General features: G+C 46.5%; 1 protein-coding gene across 5 annotated transcripts; it reads right to left on the bottom strand.

Moving 5' to 3' along the window:
• Window positions 1-3653: 3653 nt before the first annotated feature.
• On the bottom strand, window positions 3654-17019 carry COASY (Coenzyme A synthase). 5 transcript variants are annotated; one of them, XM_028702652.2, is made up of 10 exons: window positions 16819-17019; window positions 13810-14477; window positions 11335-11549; window positions 9662-9793; window positions 8535-8724; window positions 7230-7294; window positions 6627-6711; window positions 5230-5327; window positions 4276-4422; window positions 3654-4151 (listed from the first exon to the last, which is right to left on the bottom strand). In XM_028702652.2, the coding sequence occupies exons 2-10, from the start codon at window positions 14474-14476 to the stop codon at window positions 4104-4106; spliced, it is 1647 nt and encodes a 548-aa protein (XP_028558485.2). In that variant the 5' UTR covers window position 14477; window positions 16819-17019; the 3' UTR covers window positions 3654-4103. The 5 variants fall into 5 exon arrangements, with proteins under 5 accessions (XP_028558485.2, XP_028558484.2, XP_028558487.2 ...); XM_028702651.2 differs by lacking the exon at window positions 16819-17019 and adding an exon at window positions 16528-16675; XM_028702654.2 differs by lacking the exon at window positions 16819-17019 and adding an exon at window positions 16002-16504.
• Between the last annotated feature and the right edge of the window lie 1019 nt (window positions 17020-18038).

The following is an 18038-nucleotide window of genomic DNA, read 5'->3' as shown; positions in this document are numbered from 1 at the left end:
TGCCTGTGCGCGTCTGCGGAAGGGCCAGCCCCTTCCCCGCCTTCCTCGTGCGCGCCCGAGGTTGGGGGCGGCGGCGCAGGGGGCAGAGTTAGGTAATGCCGGACTCTGGACTTGGTGGCCTTGTGCGTGCTCCCGCTTCCCGCTTTTTAGACGGCCATGTGTAACCGCGTCAAAATGTGGTGTAAGCCAGCCTTGTTGCGTTTGGAGAGGAGCCCCTCTACGCAGAAGCGCACCTGGGTTGCCTCGCACCCTTGGCAAGGAGACCTGTTGGCACTCCCGTCTCTTGCGCCAGCTCAGCACACTTGACAGGCGGCGGCTTTCCAGGATTTCAGCCAGTGGCTTCACCCAGCTCTGCTTGGAGAGATCAAGGCTAGAACCTGGGACGTTTTCATGCAAGGCAGATGCTCTACCACTGAGCTATGGGAATGTCTCTTTGCTAGAACTGCTATAGCTACTGCTTTGGATTAAAATAGCCATGAAACAATTTGTGCTTGGCACTCTGAGACTGACCATGGAAAGAGGGTAGAAAGAGCCTGGTCTGTTTGCATTAAGCCCCTGCATTGTCTTTACTGACAAAATGTTATGTGTATATTTAACAAAGAAGAAATTAGTCCTAATGTATACACACAAAGCAGATGGTGTCTATTATTTTTGGTTCAGCTTTGGAACCCTTAAATGCTGAGCTAAATTGGAGCTGGCAATGGCAGCCCTACAATATTTGGAAATAAGTGCTTCTGAGCACATGCGGAGTACCTGTCATAATGCTGCTGTCAGACTCAGATCCCAACTTCCGCATCACCAGAGATTTATAGCTTTCAGATTCCAAAGTTGATCTTCAGCTTTAATTAAGCCCTGTCAATTCCCCTACTGTTCTGAGGGAATGTTTTGTATAACTGGAGTGTCTTTGGCTTTCATGCAACAGTGTCTTGCAGTTCCTTTAAAACGAACAGATTTTATTGTAGCACAAGCTTTTGTGGGTCCAGATGCATTGGATAAAGTGGACTCTGCCCCATGAAAGCGTTTGGCACAATAAATCTGACGCCAAATGACTGTTTGCTGCATTTGCACTGCAGGTGCACATGGTTACTCCTCTAGAAATTTATTTTATAATTGTTCCTTGGCCTCAAGCGTGTTATATAGGAGCCAGGTGGGATTAGTCACCTTTACATCAGCCAAGGCTGCCGTACCCTTAAAATGTGCACAACAGGCAAAACTTCAGCAGGACAACGTTTCTCCCTGAGAGAACTCGTGCAGCTGTTAAAGGCAAAAGATAGGCAAGCAGCCCAGAGCTTCCAGAGGGACTTGGGCAAAATAGCTGCCAAAAGTAGGAGGACTGCATTTGGAAACCCACTCCACATAGGATCTGAAGGCAGTTGTTATAAAACAAAAGATAGGGGTGTATTCTGCAAATCTTGTAATGGGAAACAAAAAGGGGCAGAAGTGCTGAGGCTCATTTCTTAACACACTGTTACACACTGGATGGTCATTAAGTTCTCTTGGTATCCTCTGTTAAGGAGCAGCAGGGTGGGGAGACTGGTTTAGCGTGTCTGGCAGCTCCATTGTTCTTCGCCTTCAGGTGCTAGGATACTAATCTCCCAATGGAGGGCACTTCTGGGCGGGTGCCTAGTCCTAACAGCTGCTGGGCACCATTTCTTTTGAGGGTCGGCCATTGCCATCATGACAGCCACAGGCAAGCAAAATGCGAAGCTGGTCTGGTGATGCCAGAAAGGGCCAGAAAGGGCCACAAATGACCCCACCCCTTGCTCACTGCAGCTGCTATGGGGTGGCCAGAGAGAGAATTATGGGAGGCAATGCTCCACCATTAGCAAAGTCAGAAGGATCATGGGGCGGAGATGGCTTGCTTGAAGATCCAGTTCCAAGGGCCTTCTGGTGGTTCCCTCATTGCGAGAGGTGAAGTTACAGGGAACCAGGCAAAGGCTATTTTCAGTAGTTGTGCCGACCCTGTGGAACATCCTCCCAGCAGATGTCAAACAGATAAACAGCTATGTGATTTTTAAGAGACATATGAAGGCAGCCCTGCTCAGGGAAGTTTTTAGTTTTTTGGTGGTGTATTGTGCTTTTTTGGGATGCAGGTGGTGCTGTAGTGTAAACCGCTGAGCCTCTGGGCTTGCCAATCGGAAGGTCAGTGGTTCGAATCCCTGCAACAGGGTGAGCTCCCGTTGCTCGGTCCCAGCTCCTGCCAACTTAGCAGTTCTAAAGCATGACAAAGTGCAAGTATATAAATAGGGACCATTCCGACGGGAAGGTAAACGGTGTTTCCGTGTGCTACTCTGGTTTTGCCAGAAGCGGCTTAGTCATGCTGGCCACATGACCCAGAAAAATTGTCTGCAGACAAACGTCGGCTCCCTCAGCCAGTAAAGCGAGATGAGTGTCGCAACCCCAGAGTCGTCCGCAACTGGACTTAATTGTCAGGGGTCCTTTACCTTTATTGTGCTTTTACTGTTTTTTGTTGAGAGCCGCCCAGAGTGGCTGGGGCAAGCCAGTCAGATGGGTGGCATATAAATAATAAACTATTGTTATTATTAAAGAGAAAAATATATAATATTGGAAAAAGCAATTTAATTCAACACCTTCTACAAGGGCCTGACCGCACTCCATTTCTCCCCTATCATAAAGATTCCCAAATGCCTGTGCCAAGACATTGGGTGATCTAAGAAGAGCTGACAAATGCCTTGGAAAATTAAGCCACCATGTTTGACGCATCCAATATTTTACACCCACTGGAAATCAGAAGTTCCATGTATTTTATGCCAATACCAGTAGTCAACATAGTCAGATACCACAACAGACCAGAGCCCCCGAAACTAACTGATAGCAACTTCACCACATAAGAAGTTACATCAAACCCAGTCAGACCATCGGCTCATCTGGTTCAGTATTGTCCACACTGATTGGCAGCGGCTGTCCAGGATGCCGGGGATTGAACATGGGATCTTTTGCAGGCAAAGCAGATATTCTACCACCAAGCCATCGCCCTTCCTACAGTGTGGCACAAGCGGACAGCAGCTATGCAGACAAAACGTGCCTGCCCAGTAAATAGCCTCAAACAAGTGGACATGCTGCACAGAAAGGCCAAAGGCTGCCAGGGCCGCTGGCCTGATGGAGGTGGTGATGGTATATCCTCCATCACTTTTGAATTCTAGTAAGAAAGAGGAGGACTAAGGACCAACATGGTGAAGAAGGGCCATCACAAAGGTGTGCACACATGGAGAGAGAAGCAGGAATTGGCTGTAGGGAAATGTAGAAATTATCTTCAATTGGCTTCAAAGAACTAATCTTCAGGGTAAAGGCAAGAGATCATGAGAGAACACTCATTTTTAAAGGGTTTTTAAAAAAAAGAAATACTGAGTTATTGAGGAAAAGGTTAAAGCGACTGAAGTTATAATAATGACAAACACAGGATGGCAAGTCTTTTGTTTTCAAAAGCTTTGCATACGTGGGAAGGTTGTCAAAGGAATTGACTGGGGCCATAGAAACTGGCACAAAGCTCAGATCAAGAAAATGCATCTTTAGCTTTCCCCGCTCTGCCACAAATCTTTTGATGACTGTCAAAAGAGAAGAACTTGTTCGCCAACCGCTGTGGAACAGACAAAGGTGTTAAGGTGTCAGGCACAACCACGCAGAGACGGAGCTGTCGAGAGATGTCGTCTTTATGTGTAGCTTATGCACGGGGAACACAGAACAGAGCAGTGGTGGGCTAAAGCAGAGCAGCCCCTCCCCACCCCTGTGACCTCTGAGTGTCGTCGTTGGTCAGTCGTGCTGCTGAAAGGTTGGTCTCCATCAGAATCATGAAACCCATCAATGGCTTTGGATGCTAAAAGCTGCTCCTTCTTACTCCATCAGGCAGCCCCTCACCCCTCACTTGTTCATGCCTCTCCCTCAGCCTTTTTGCAACCGGGGGGGAAGCAGAGGGAGGTCAGCTCTGTCCTCTCACCGTCAAGCATTTTGAACTCCCCTTTCCCCCCACCTCCACCCTCATCTGTGGCCCCTCGTCGGGGTGGGGCCCACCTGCCGTAGACTTTTCCAGACCGGCAGCACCAAAGGAGCAGAGTGAAGAAGTGATTCCATCTCGGTTCAAAGCTCTACTCCTCTTTGAGGCGTTTCTGGAGCAGGGCCCAAGCCTTTTCTACCTGTGAAGAAAGGACAGGTGATTGATTATTCAATAAGGTTGACAGGGAAGGGGCTCAGAAAAGGGATGCTTATAAGGGAAGCTGCAAGGTGGTCTCTCGAGTAGCGGCAGCAGCAGACTCTTACCAGCTCACAGGTAACTGCTGGCTCCCACAATGTGGAGAGAACCACGTGTGACTGTTTCACGCGCTGGCTGTTGGACATTTGGCTTTGCAGACGCAACCTGGCAGATTCCTCACTGAGCCTGTCTCTGGCTATGATGCGTCTTAGGGCCTGAAACAGAGAGAAGACAGAAACTGATTAGAAGCGTATCTTTCTACAGGGAACCAGGCATAGGGCCTTCTCGGTAGTGGCACCCACCCTGTGGAACGCGCTCCCATCAGATGTCAAGGAGATGAATAACTATACTGTATAACCTTTAGAAGACAACTGGGCAGCCTTGGATAGGGAAGCTTTTTAATGTTTTATTATGTTTTTATATATGTTGGAAGTTGCCCAGAGTGGCTGGGGCAACTCAATCAGATAGGCAGGGTACTATTATTAATTATTATTATTATTATTACTATTATTACTATTACTATTCAGAGTAAACATTCTACATATGAAAAGCACTTTTGCATACACTCATCTATTTCACTGCCATGTACACACAGCAAAGTGCACGTTGTAAAATAAATAAATAAAAGGTTCCCCAACCTATAATCTAAAGGCAGTTTCCATGTTTTCCCTGCACAGAAGTGCCTTCTGCATAAGAAAGCCACAATATTTGATGCAGCCCTCATGGACTGTATAAGCTTTGAGGTTCAGGTTTATTACATTTGTAAGTCTCAAAGTAATTTACAAACAACGTAAACAAACAATGAGCTTTTGAGTTTTAGACAGCCTCTGCCTAGCTGGGTTCCTGCATACTCCAGCAAGTTTGTCCAACCAAAATAATAATAATAATAAATCACTCAAAAATCAGTGTGTGTCTGCTATGCTTTTGGTCTAGCATTAAAAATGCCATGTACTAAATTGCTGAGAGAGACAGAAGTGGAATCGTTCAGCTGCAGAAATGACACAGAGAAAAACAGTACGTACCTCATCTTCTGGGATGATAACCGTCCAGACCTCGTGCACCAAGTCTGCCCAGCCTGCCTCCAACAACATGGCTGCGTCCAGCACACACACAGCATTTCCTGCAGAACAGGCAGGGGCAGCTTTGAGAAACTTCCAAGCTCAGGCAGGAAAAGAATTCCTTCCAATGACAGAAGGGACGCAGGACTTAGGTTTGCCCCACCTTATGTGGGAAAGGCTCAGTGGTAGAGAACGTGCTTTTCATGTAAAATGTCCCTGGTTCAATCCCAGGCATTTCCAGGTAGGGCTGTACAATACCCTTGTCTGAAAGCCTACCAGGATAACAGCTGCCAATCAGTGTAGGCAGTACTGAATTAGATGAGCTAATGCCCTGACTGGGTGTGAGGTACCATCCTATATTTGTGCTATTATTGTCAGGCTTCAGGGAACTGGCTTCCTCCCCCCCACCCCACCCCGTGGCAGTAGATAAGCAGAACAAAGGAAAAGGAGTCTTCTTACCAGTTAGAAACTTTAATAACCACAGTGAGAGAACAAAGAACACATCTCCCAGAATGGCAATGCTTCCAATTAAGGATCCAACCCTCTTTTGTCCCTATTAATCTACGTCACTTCTACATCTTGTAATCTGATCTTGTACCCTCTGTGCTTTGTTCTGCCACTTTCTGAGCTCTCCATTAACTTTGGGGAAGGGGGGGTGAATGCTTTCCAAAAACTGTGAATCTGTTAACCCTTTCTCTTCCAGTGTTTCTTCTCCTAGATGTTCCCCAACCAGTATTTCCCAGCTTCTGCCTTCTGAACTATGTCCCTCGGCAAACCACTGTTCCAAATCTATACTGTCCTCCTGCTCCTGGTAATATTCAGGATCCAGATCAGGAGCAGCGGGGGGGGGGGGCTCCCACCAGTCCTTCTCAGTGCAGCCCTCCCCAGCACAGTCCCTGACAATTATTATTTTAAGCCAGGGGTCAGCAAACTTTTTCAGCAGGGGGCCGGTCCACTGTCCCTCAGACCTTGTGGGGGGCCGGACTATATTTTTTTTTGGGGGGTGAACGAATTCCTATGCCCCACAAATAACCCAGAGATGCATTTTAAATAAAAGCACACATACTCATGTAAAAACATGCTGACTGTCCGCGGGCTGGATTTAGAAGGCGATTGGGCCAGATCCGGCCCCTGGGCCTTAGTTTGCCTACCCATGTTTTAAGCCATTTCCAAAGTGACTGGAGGACAGTATTTTAAAAAGATATGCCAGGAAAAGCTTCTTTGGTGGCTAGGCTCCATGTTAAGTGATTGGAGATTACCAACACCTGTCTGAAAAAGCCAAGATAGCAGCCTCTTCATGCACCCATTTATCCATGAATCCCCACCCACAACTCCTGCCAAGAACCCAAATCCCTCCTCACCCTGTGCAGCTGCCTCGTCTATCTTTTCTTTCGCTATTCGAGCCATCACTGGCCACATGATATTGTTGAGCCGCGTCAACTGCTCCTGGGGAGAGGGAACAAAAGAGGCTGCAAGTAAATATCCCGAGGCAAAGGAGGGCTGTTGGTCAATAATCTGGGTTGTGAGTGTGGTAACAGCCCGATATTGGACATGGGTGGGTAGGGGGCTAGAGAAAAACATACATCAGTGCAAAAATCCCAGAGCAGAGCACCTTTGGCTAACAGATCAGTGGGCTGTGATACATGGTACAAGAGAAGAGGTATCCTAGCATGCACTTGCACTATTTCTAGCACTGAAGTGCCAAGTCTAAGGGTCAAACTCTGCATACTGTACAGTGAGAAATTGTTCCTGCATGCACTACTCCCCAGTGAGTACCTTTCACCCACAAAAGAGGAAAACATTCCGAGAACAGAGGTGAAAGGGTTCTGTTAGTTTTGTGGACTGAAGAGGCAAGCTAGCGTCAGAGGCACAAAGGGGAACAAAACAAATGATGGCCAATTGGGAGAGGGAGGGGCGTGGTGGCTGAAGTTAAACATTGATCCCAAACCCAGAGGGTTTTTTACCTGGTCTCTAAACACTTTGGCCCCCAGGATTTGTCTGTTGATGGTTCCATCTTCTTTCAAAATATCTGCAAAGAAGGAACGGTGTTACTTGTTCTTGGTTCCGTACAGCAGGGGATCTCAAACTTTCTACCCAAGGCCCCACTTTACAGGACTGAAAAATTACTGAGGTCCACAAGTAACAAAAAAGTGGTGCAAGAGTGAATTCAGTCACAACATGGTGACAATGGAAGCAGAGTTTGGCCTAATCAGCTGGCAATTACGGACATTATTTTTATTGGTATCTAAACTCTCTTTGGATAAGTCTCAGCATTTTTCTGGTGGCAAGGGGTTCCATAGCTCAGCTTTCCTAGAGCTAAATGCAGGCATTTGATCAGGAGGTACTGTGACTCAGCCTCCATATTTCAGGCAGAATTTGCTAACCCAGAGGTAATAAATAGAAAATATTTCTATTTTATATTTTCCCCTTCCTGCCCTCCATCCCCTGGCATCGGAATGTATTTTTACTCATCTTCTGTAATTTATTCTCCTTTTCTCTTTTCATTGGCCCTTATTCCCCACCCCAACCTTTCATCCCTCTTCCTAGGTCCTTTCACACTCAAATGCTTCCTCTTATAGCAGCTTCCTCCCACCATTTCTTTTTTCCCCCTAGCCCACCATTTTAGAAACACTGCTATACAATTATTAGCATTTTACCTACAATGGTTCAGTCTGCATGTAACATGAAACCATAGTTTAAAACAAACCATGGTTTAATGTGAGCTAGAAAATTCCTGTGATCCTCTCCCACTCCTGCTGCTCCACAAACAAAACAAGTCAGAGCCCAACTTGTATTATCCGAACTCCAAGGTTTGCTGCTGGCTTTCTGCTCATAGGTTTTTTGTGGGAACAAACCATGAGCCCTGGTTCAGACAACGTAACAAGCCAGACTCTGTCTTGTTTTGTCTGCAGCACAGCAGCAGTAGGAAAGGAGTGCTACAGAAAATCATTCACATCAAACCATAGTTTGCATGTTCACAAACTTTCTAACTGTTCGGGGGAAACTGTCAGCAATAACATGTTGATGAAGAATGCAGCTTTTGTTAAAAACAAAAAGAAGAGAAATAGAAAAGGGAAAACTAGGTCTGGAATTGGGATGGGGGCATACATAGTTTCTAGAGACAAAAAGCAGCCAGGCTGTGGGCTAGGGGACCAAGAGGGAAAGATAACCAAACATTGTTTAGGTGTAATTCCTGAAGAACTACCTATGCAACTTAATTTACTAGTCTCCCTGACTTTAAAAAATGTTTCCCAGGAAGTCTGAAATACCTGTTCCAAATGCTTCTACCACCTGTGCATACACAGGTCCTCCTGGATGGTAGATGTTGTGTCCAAGACTGTCCATATCCAAATGGAAAGCACCGAGGCGAACCAGATGTTGTGCAATGGAACTCTTGCCACTACCGGACCCGCCTGTCAGCCCAATAACATAGGGGTGGCAAGGGACACCTGGATCTTTCTGGGGGTGGTGAAGGAGAGTGAGTTGTTTGGGGACACAGACACAATTATGCACATCCTAGTTTTGTTGTTATAACTGTTGCTGCTCACTCTGAGCCGCTCTAAGACATTACAGCAGAGACGTGGGCTTGTCCTACAGCACTGCTCTAACACTGAAAGCCTGTCACCAGATAAACTTCTGCTCATGTTGACTCAGATGGACATTCCAAGTTTTGCACTCTCTTCAGTGGGCAGCATCCTCTTTCTGTGGGGAGTTTGTCTGTCACTGTCTGTGTTTACTCAAGTACCACACTCAGTGGCAGAGCATATGCCTGGAGCGGCATGTGCATCCTGCAGCCAGGGGCAGAGCGAGCCACCCATGGCGGAATTTGGCGAGCCACGACTCCCAAGCCTCCCCCAAGCTGTCAAAACAAAGGGGGAAGGGGGGGGGGGGAATGCCACCAGCAAAGCAGCACAGCTCCCCCCTTACCCTGACGGCTCGGGGTAGGCTTGGGAGTCGCGGGCGGCCAGCGCGCCAAATGTCACCCCCCTCCATAATGACACCCAGGACGGCACCCCCCCACCACTCCCCCCTTCCTATGCCCCTGACCACACTTGATGACACATGAGGACCCTGATCTTGCATGTATGCTCCCCATCCCTGAGTCCTCTAATCGCTTTCAAGCAGCACACAGAGGAGGAAACAGTGGCTAGAGTTCATAAGATGGGGAAGGGAGGATGTTAAACTAACTCACCTCCAGTCTCTGCCCACTTAGCAGGCCAGACAAAAAGCAGCCTTCCTAGCTGAAAATCAGAATTTGCTCCTTACCCTATATGTGTCATCTTTTCTCCCTCCACCTCGTTATTCTTGCAAGTAAGCCTCCTCCTGGAGATTCAACAACAACCCCATCTAGCCAAACCATAACCTATCCAGTTCATTGCCACAGGGTATTACTCACATGTGGGGGGTGTAACAGAGTCCCAAGCAGCCTGTACCGCAGGCTAGAAGAGCTGATCTTCTCTTCCTCATTCCTGCCATGCAGAGGGTCAAGAGCCAGTTTGATGATGTGGACAGCCAGCTCAGGGAGACCCTGCAACAGAGCATGGGCCAGTGAGGAAGGAGGAGCAACAGTGAGAAAGGAAACCAGAGGGCCTTCTCTCTGCCACAGTTTGGCAACCAGCTACAGGGTGGGTTCTGCTGCTCCTTGAAACACAGCCTGCACCTAAACTTACCCAAACAAAATCAGGCTTGTGCTGCACATTAGCAGATTGCTAGTTAACTTCCTGGCTCCACCATTCCCAGCAACTAACAATGATGTGAATCTGAAGTTCACCTATAAGCAGGTTTTGAAAAGGTGCGAGAATCCCTCGTTTGACTCATTGCTTAGTTATTGTATTTACATCCCACATTTATTACAACAGTAGGTTAAGATGAGGGATCATGACTGGCCCAAGGTCACCCAAGTGTATTTCGTGATGGAGTAAGGATTAGAGTCCGGGTCCCATCAGTCCCAGTCTTGACACTCCCACCACACTATACTGCCTCTCCCGGGTGACTGGTTTCTCTGCCCCAGTGGTGAGAAATGGGTAGCTAAATTATGTTTAATATTTTGAAATGTCCAAGACAACAAACTAGGACAGGAGACTACTTTAAAAAAAAAATCAACACCCCCAAAGGCTTGAGATCTGCATAGTTATGCAACTTGGAGTGTGCAACTTTAGAGACCTTAAGCTCTTTTACATACAGAATGAAAAATACTTCTTCACCCAATACACCTTTGACCTTATGGAATTCATTGCCCAGGATGGTGCAGTGCCAGCTAAAACACAGGGGTTCTTAAGAGAATTAAGTAAATGCAAGAGCAGCCGATTGGTGGCTACTAAACCCTCATAGTTAGAAACAGAGCTTCCATTTTCAGAGGCAATATACAGCCAACTACCAGTTGCAGTAAATTAACAACATAGGAATGGATGTTGCTTTATGCCCTCTGTTGGATTTATCAAATCAGGGTTGAAAAAGTCTAAAAGGACATCTAGTCCAACTCTGGCAGGGATATCTGTGTTCTCCGTTCAGATTGCTACAAGCACAGAGCCGAAAGAGGCCCTTATACAGAGCAGTTTGAGATTTTTCTCAAGAATGTGAACCAGGCTGCACAATGAAGAAAGAAGGCCAAAAGCTTCCTACAGTCCAGCCTCTTTGATTAAGGGGATTAAATTCCAACCTAGCAATATTTCTGAGCAGATATGCTGAGGCATATCCATGGCCACTGTTGATAAACAGGAAGCCAAGCCACATCGTTTGTTTGCCTGACCCAGCTGGACCATTCGTATGCCCCAAGAGCAAATCTTCTCTGAGCAAAAACCATTGTGACTCAAAGGAAAATAAACACAAGCAGTGCCAGAACACTGGGCTGACGGAGAGACTATGTGTTAGGAATGGAGGTCAGAATTTAGCAGATGGCGCTCACCATCGCAGGATGCTAGCAAGAATGGATTTAAAAAGAGATGAGATACTGTAAATATATGGAGGCTCAGCCTGTCCATGGCAGAAAAGCCTCTGTTTATTTCATGCACCCCCAAACTTCTTGACGATCCGATTTGTTTACAAGGCTGGGGCTCCCAGTAGACTTACATTTTCCACCCTCCTCCTGTTGACGGCAAGGCCACCCTTGAGGGTCTCTTCGCTGACTATGATGCACTTCAGTTTGCCGTCAGTGATGGACGGGCCAAAGTAGTCAAACAGGGGGGAGATTTCATACCGCAAGGAGGGCTTGATGTCCACCAGGAATTCACTGAGCTGAGCCACACGCTGCTCAAAGGGCAAGATCAGCTCTTTCAGCATCTTGGCTGCAGGTGGCGAAAGAAGGAAGGGGGAAAGATGACATTTTTAGGAATGTGCAAAATGCCTAGTAAGTTCTCCCACATGTGCTGTAGAGATGCCACTCACACACCAGTTAATCTAGCTGCCAACATCCAACATAGTATCTGTCAGGCACAAGGATGCTATCACACTAAGCGGCTTACAGAAAAGGGCAAACTGTCCATCACAGACGTATTTTGAGCCTGATAAGACCTGCCACCTCACTGTGTCTCCTGCTGCGTGTAAGAGGCACCCAAAGCAATATTGGAAAAACAAAATCCCACGCTGGTTAAAAATATACAAGTTTGAGGGGCTGCTTGTTTTGCTGAGCTAGCAATTAAAAGGTTCGTCTTGCCCAATAATTTTTCACATCACAGTAACATAGGTGCATCTGTGATGAATCCAAAGAAGTATAAGTGAGCTCTGTTACAGCTCCCACTTACAGTTCTCCAGTGCTTGCTTTAGCTTTTCCTGTCTTGTTGCCTATAGGTGAGCAGGGCTTGGGACAAACAAATGAGAACTAAAGTGCAAGATCTTGACAGGGGCTTTGGCAGAATCCTCTTTGCACGTTCTGTCTTTTCCGGTTTGTGTGTGGCCAGAGAAAGGGGACATGCAGGATTGCAAGTGGTTCTTCCTATAGCTCAGTGATAGAGCACATGTATTGCAATGCAGAAGATCCCAAGTTCAATCCATAGCATCTTCCGTTAAAGGAAGATCAGGCAGCAGGTGACGTGAAAGGCCTCAGCTTGAGACCCTGGGGAGTTGGTGTCATTCCTAATAGACAATGTTGGTCTAGAGTAGACAAACAAATAGCCCCACTTGCTATAAGGCAGCTTCCTACCTACAGTTCCTGTCCTGTGCAGCAGAGACAGGGAGGCTGAGCTGTTTGCGCTGTGGTTTCCGCAAGAGGCTTCTACCCTGTTCCACCAAAATCCTATTCAGGTCTGCTTGCTATTCCAACCAAACCAAAGCAAACCTGGAGCTTTTGGGCACAGGGACACTCCACAGTTGCAAACGTCATCAAAACAAATTATGCAAAGCTCTTAGAAGCTTTAGAAAAATCACCCTGATAAATTATGTTTGGCAGAGTGCCAAACATATTTTTAAGCATCACTGGTCTTTATCCCTTCACCTTTATAAACCATAGCCAAGTGTGGGTAAAAAATAGCAACAAACCCGAGGATCCAACACCACTTTTTAAGACATTAGTTTTAACAAGTCTGAAAAAATATTTCAAATTCCTAGATATGAGCTGTAAGCTTTGCATGCCTGGGCAATCATGTATGTAGGGTGTTCAAGTCCTATTTTTAAAAAACAAGCCTATCCGTGTTCTTGGTTTACTGCTTGTGGTTGAGCTTGAGTTTAGATGTACCACTAAGCCAAACTAGCTCTGGGGAGCACAGCAGGACTAGAGGAAGAGCTTAGCAGCTGTGATTTTTCCTTTGAGTACCACTACCTGCATGTTCACATTTATCCATGTCTTGGTTTAATGCTGTGTGTGAACTGGGCCTTTATCTTGTGGCTCAACAGCCTCATTTCCAAATTCACATCCTAGCCTCTGAAAAAACAGAAGGATTAAATTTCTGATCCTCAAGAAGAGAGAAAACCAAAATGATCCAGCTCATATCAAAACAGAAAAGATGTTGTAGGGTCAAAAATATCCCAGGCATATGAAAGTCTCTGGGTAGTATTTAAGGATTTGGAATACTGGGTAGTATTTAAGGATTTGGAATATTTCTTCATCCTGTTAGAACATTTGTTGCTAATGTTTAGATAATCTGAATTCTTTTTTCAAGGCCTGGAAATGTAACTAACTGGTAAGCAATAGTTCCAGTCAGGGCTAGAAAATGTTTTAAGTTCCTAAGCACCAAAATAAATGTCTAGGCAACAAGGAAATTATCCCGCTCACTCTCTCACCCAATTCTGGGGTTTTCCAACCCAGATTCTAGTCACAGCATTTGCTCATTCAGTGCTCTTGGTTTGTTTTTAGTAGCATTACATAAGAATCTACAAAGAGCCTGCTGGATCAGGCCACTAGCCCATCTAGTCCAGCATCCTTTTCTCACAATGGCCAACCAGATACATGTGGGAAACTTGCAATCATGACAAGAGTGCTCTGCCCTTCTACAGTTTCAGTAGCATTACCACCTCCAGCCGTGGAGAAAGAGCATAGCTATCATGGCTAGTAGCCATCAATAGCTTTATGGGACCTTGGAGAAAGGGCATACATGGTTCAAAGGGACCCACTTTCCAGGAGATCTCTGTCCGAGACGCCCACCACAAGCCGATTTTCTGCCAACATGCAGCTCACGCTCAGAAGGATCTTATGACCGTTGTGAAGTCTATCGAAAGTGCCCCCTACGACGACATCACTGTAGCTCTGCAGTGGCTCCTCAGTTGCGTTGGTCTCATGCTGTGCGGACAGCTCCTCATCACTGACTTCTAGCTCATACTCAGGGTACAACAAAACAGAGATGAGATTGGGGCGACAGCTGTAGCAGCTGGTAGCGTAACGCTCCAGCCGCTGCTTGACTGGGTTGGATTGCCCTCCGTCTCTGGTTTCAAAGTCAGTAAGCACCACTTCAGGAGGTTGGGAGAGGTTCTGCACGGATCCAAGTGCCGGAGGAGCAGCTCCCTGGTTGAGGATGTTGGTGAGCAGCACCCGGACATTGAGGTGGCGATGGATGTCGGCGTTGGCATATAACTTGCTGATAAGGGTGTACACCTCAGATGTAGCAGGGACATACGTGGAATGGGGCTGTGTGGAGCCGGTCAAGCTGAGCCCTGGCTGCAGGTGAATATAGAGCGTGTCTTGTACCAGCCGGGCAGCTGAGGCGAGAATGGGTACCAGACGCAAGGAAAGTGCCGACAGTGGCGATGTCAGAACCAGCAGGCCTGAGCGGAAAACCGACATGCTGTCCAGCAAACACAGGCAGAGCAGGAGGGTGCAAAAGAGAAGAGAGGCAAAGGTAAGTGGGAGGCAGCATGTTATATATAGGGAGACTTTATGCAACAATCCTACCAGAGTCACCATCCCCGCCTGGCAGGTGCTGAGGAGTCTGTGTGAAAGCTCAGCAGTGAACATGGCCAGCAAAATAAGGCCCTGTACCCCAGAAGTACTTTCCCATTAGCAGGGTGGAATTGGGGCCCCCAAATTGAAATCACTAGCATTGGGCAAGTCACACAGTCTCTCACAGCCTAACTTACCTCACAGGGTTGTTGTGAGGCTTCAGTCCTGCTCTGAATTTATGAAGCGAAAAGGTTGAATAAGCATTCATATACAATAACCTTCACTACTGCCAAAGAAATGCCAATCCCTGTTTTAATTTCCTTCTCCCCTGTCCTACTTTTTTTGCTTGGTTTTTAACTTCAACGTTTACATTTAGTTAATAGGCAATACAGCATGTGCAAATGAGTAACCGCCAGCATTTCTTTCTCAATTCCTCTGTGCGTATGAACTCTCAACTGGCTGGGAGGAAGTGGTGAAAGACAGAGAAGTAGAAGGGGAAGGTGTCTTAACAAGTAATCACTTCTGCCTCCTCTTCACAGCAGCAGTGTTGCAGTACTAATGTGTTGACTATATCACATATTTTTCCAACAGCCCAAGCAAGGAAGGCTCCATACAGTTCCCCAAGACAAAAATGAAAATTTGTTTTGCATTTATTACTTAAAACTTTTGATGTGCAGCCCAATCCCATGTTTGTTTATTTGGAAGTAAGGTCCAGTGGTTTTATTTACTCACATAAAACATTTACACCCTGCTATTCTTCCTGAATACCCTCACTGCAACTCAACTAAGTTAAAAGGGCTTACTCCTATTTAATTCCACTTGGACTGAGATCTAAACATAATAGTTATAGTAATAAAGATTTCAATAGACATGCCAACTAAAAATAAACTATTCACATACAGTAAGAACTGAAATCCTTAGTATTTTAGTACAGTATATATAATGTCACTGGGATGTACTGTTATGTTGTTTACTAATTTCCAAGTTACGGTACTTTGCAATAGGGCATTAACATTTCAGACAGTTCTTTGAGGAGATCATGCATAGTACCTGGGTGTCTCTCCTCTCAAACTGTTTCCTGCTCCCAAACAAACAAGATACAGTATAGGTAGATACATAGATATCACCTACCCTGTCCATTTTAATTTATATGACTCGGGCAGCAATCCTATGAACACTTACCCAGGAGCAAGCGCCTGTGAATACAGTGGGACTTATTTCCTAGTAGACATGTATAAGAAGATGATGTTATTTATTTTCTATTCTAGCAAATCTGCAGACTTAGATTCATTAATCTCAATGGGTCAGTTCTGGTCAACATTAAGTGACCAGAACAGCTGCCCCTCCCCAAAAAACACACACTCAGTAGCCTCTCAAACCTGAGAGTCGGACTAGCATTGGATAAAACCCCATATGTTTATTGGCCCACCTTTCTTCCAGGGGCCTCAAAATGGCATAGGCAGTTCTCCTCCTTGCCTATTTTCATTCTGAAAACAACTCTACCAGGTAAGTTGGACTGAAATATAGCGATTGGTCTCAAATCTTTAAGAAACCTTTATGGCAGCCTGGAGATTTGGACCAGTTATCACCCTGAACCACTGCCCAAACAATGTCTCAGCTGGTAGACACTTCATCTCAAGGGTTCAGGGGATTATTCCAGCCCCACATTTGGGCAAAAAGATTCCTGCATTGCAGGGGGTTGGAGTGGATGATCCTTGTAGTCCCTTCCGACTCTTATGCCACAGCCCCCAATCTCTAGCTGCTTCGTGGACTCTGCCTCTCCGTTGCCCCCTGGTTACCTCCCAGATCCCCCACCACCACCTCTCGCCTTTCACTCCCTCTGACCTCCATATTCTCACTTGCCTGAAACACCCCCATTTCAGAGATCCTGTCCTTTTCCCCAGCCCACCAGCATCTATGCTTCGAAAACGTAAGAAACCTATTTTCAAAAATACCAAACACAATAAGCCTCTGCTCTGTGAGGTGGGGGCATAATCAGCGGGCGACCTGTCAGCTAGAGAGAGGCTGCTGCCACCTCTGCAAAAGGAGAGTGTGCGGCGGTTATTTCCTTCCCCCGGGTTTGCTCGCTCCCTCCATTACCCAAGCGCTTCCCCTGGCACTCCCACCCCGCCCCACGGCTCCCCGAACCGCAGGCCGGCCCCGCCCCATATCCCCCCCCCCTCGTCTCCCCTCGCTGGCAAGCAGGGAAGAAAGAACGGCGAGGGTCCGGGGTCTCTCTCACCCACCTGCTGGGAAGCCCCAGCTGAGGCGCCGTGTGATCCGGAAGCGTTTCCTCCCCCAACCGGAAGTGCCGCCTCACTGACAGGGGGACAAATAAATAAATAATTAAATAATTAAAACCGCAAAAAACCACTGTATTTTAAAAGGATTTGATAGGTTTAGGCGAGACTGGGTTTCATTTCTGTAACCCGAAAACATTTAAAAGTGGCTAAAGGCAGCGAGTCCGGGATTCTTGAAGAAGGCGGTGCTGGGGGCGGAGCTAACCGGAGAGGGAGGGGCTTAGGGAGAATGGGAGGAGCTGGTTTACATGTGGGAGGAGCCACAGAGGAAGATGGTTCAACTCCCCGCCCCCTGTTCGATTCAGTTCTTCCTCGTTTCAGAGGGGGGAGGAATGCGAGGCGCGTTTGGGGAGGCCAGTTCCTGAGTTTTTAAACAATGCATTCCGTGCAGAATTGTTTCCTTTTGTCCTCCCTCTTATCACGTTCAGCTTCATATGGTCTGATATTGCAATAAAGGAGTGAGAAACTTATCCCTGTCCACTTTCCCCAAACCACGCATAGTTGTGCATGTCTCTTTCTCGTGTTCCCATTTATTAGCCGCCTTTTTTTCCTAAACTAAAAGGCCCCCAATGTTGTAACCTTTCCTCATAAGGGAGTTGTTAGAGCCCCAGGATTATTTTGGTTGCCTTTCCTCCCCCCAAATTCTATATCCTTTTTGATGTGCATTTCCCAAAGTATTCAAAACGTGGCCTCATGTTACATAATTTGCATAACTGCATCATATTCGCAGTTTTATTTTCATACACTTTCCTAAAGATCCCTCATATGGAATTCAGGGTTGGTTTGTTTGTTTTCCAGCTGCTGCACAATAAGTCTATATTTTCATTCCACCACAACTTTCTTTCCCGCTTGGTCACCAACAGTTCAGATTCTATAAGCTGTTATGTGCGAACTTGCCATGTTTTGCCTCATCTTACATCATTGCACACTTGCACTGCATTGCATTTGCCATTTTAATGCGCATTCACCCAGTTTGGCAATGGGATGCCCCAATTTTTATTGGCATGATATTTTTGGTGCTCCACACAATCCCTTTTTGTTCTTACTACCTTGAACAAGTTGCTTGTTCAGAAGACCTGCCCATCTCACCGCTCACTCGTAATTCAGGCTCATTTACGAACAACTTAAATAGTCAGGTCCTCCTAATACTGGCCCTGAAATGCTTG

The sequence above is a fragment of the Podarcis muralis genome, chromosome 13 (genome assembly GCF_964188315.1).
Source record: "Podarcis muralis chromosome 13, rPodMur119.hap1.1, whole genome shotgun sequence".
NCBI classification, from domain to species: Eukaryota; Metazoa; Chordata; class Lepidosauria; order Squamata; family Lacertidae; genus Podarcis; species Podarcis muralis.
This window is presented reverse-complemented; position numbering and strand designations above follow the sequence as displayed.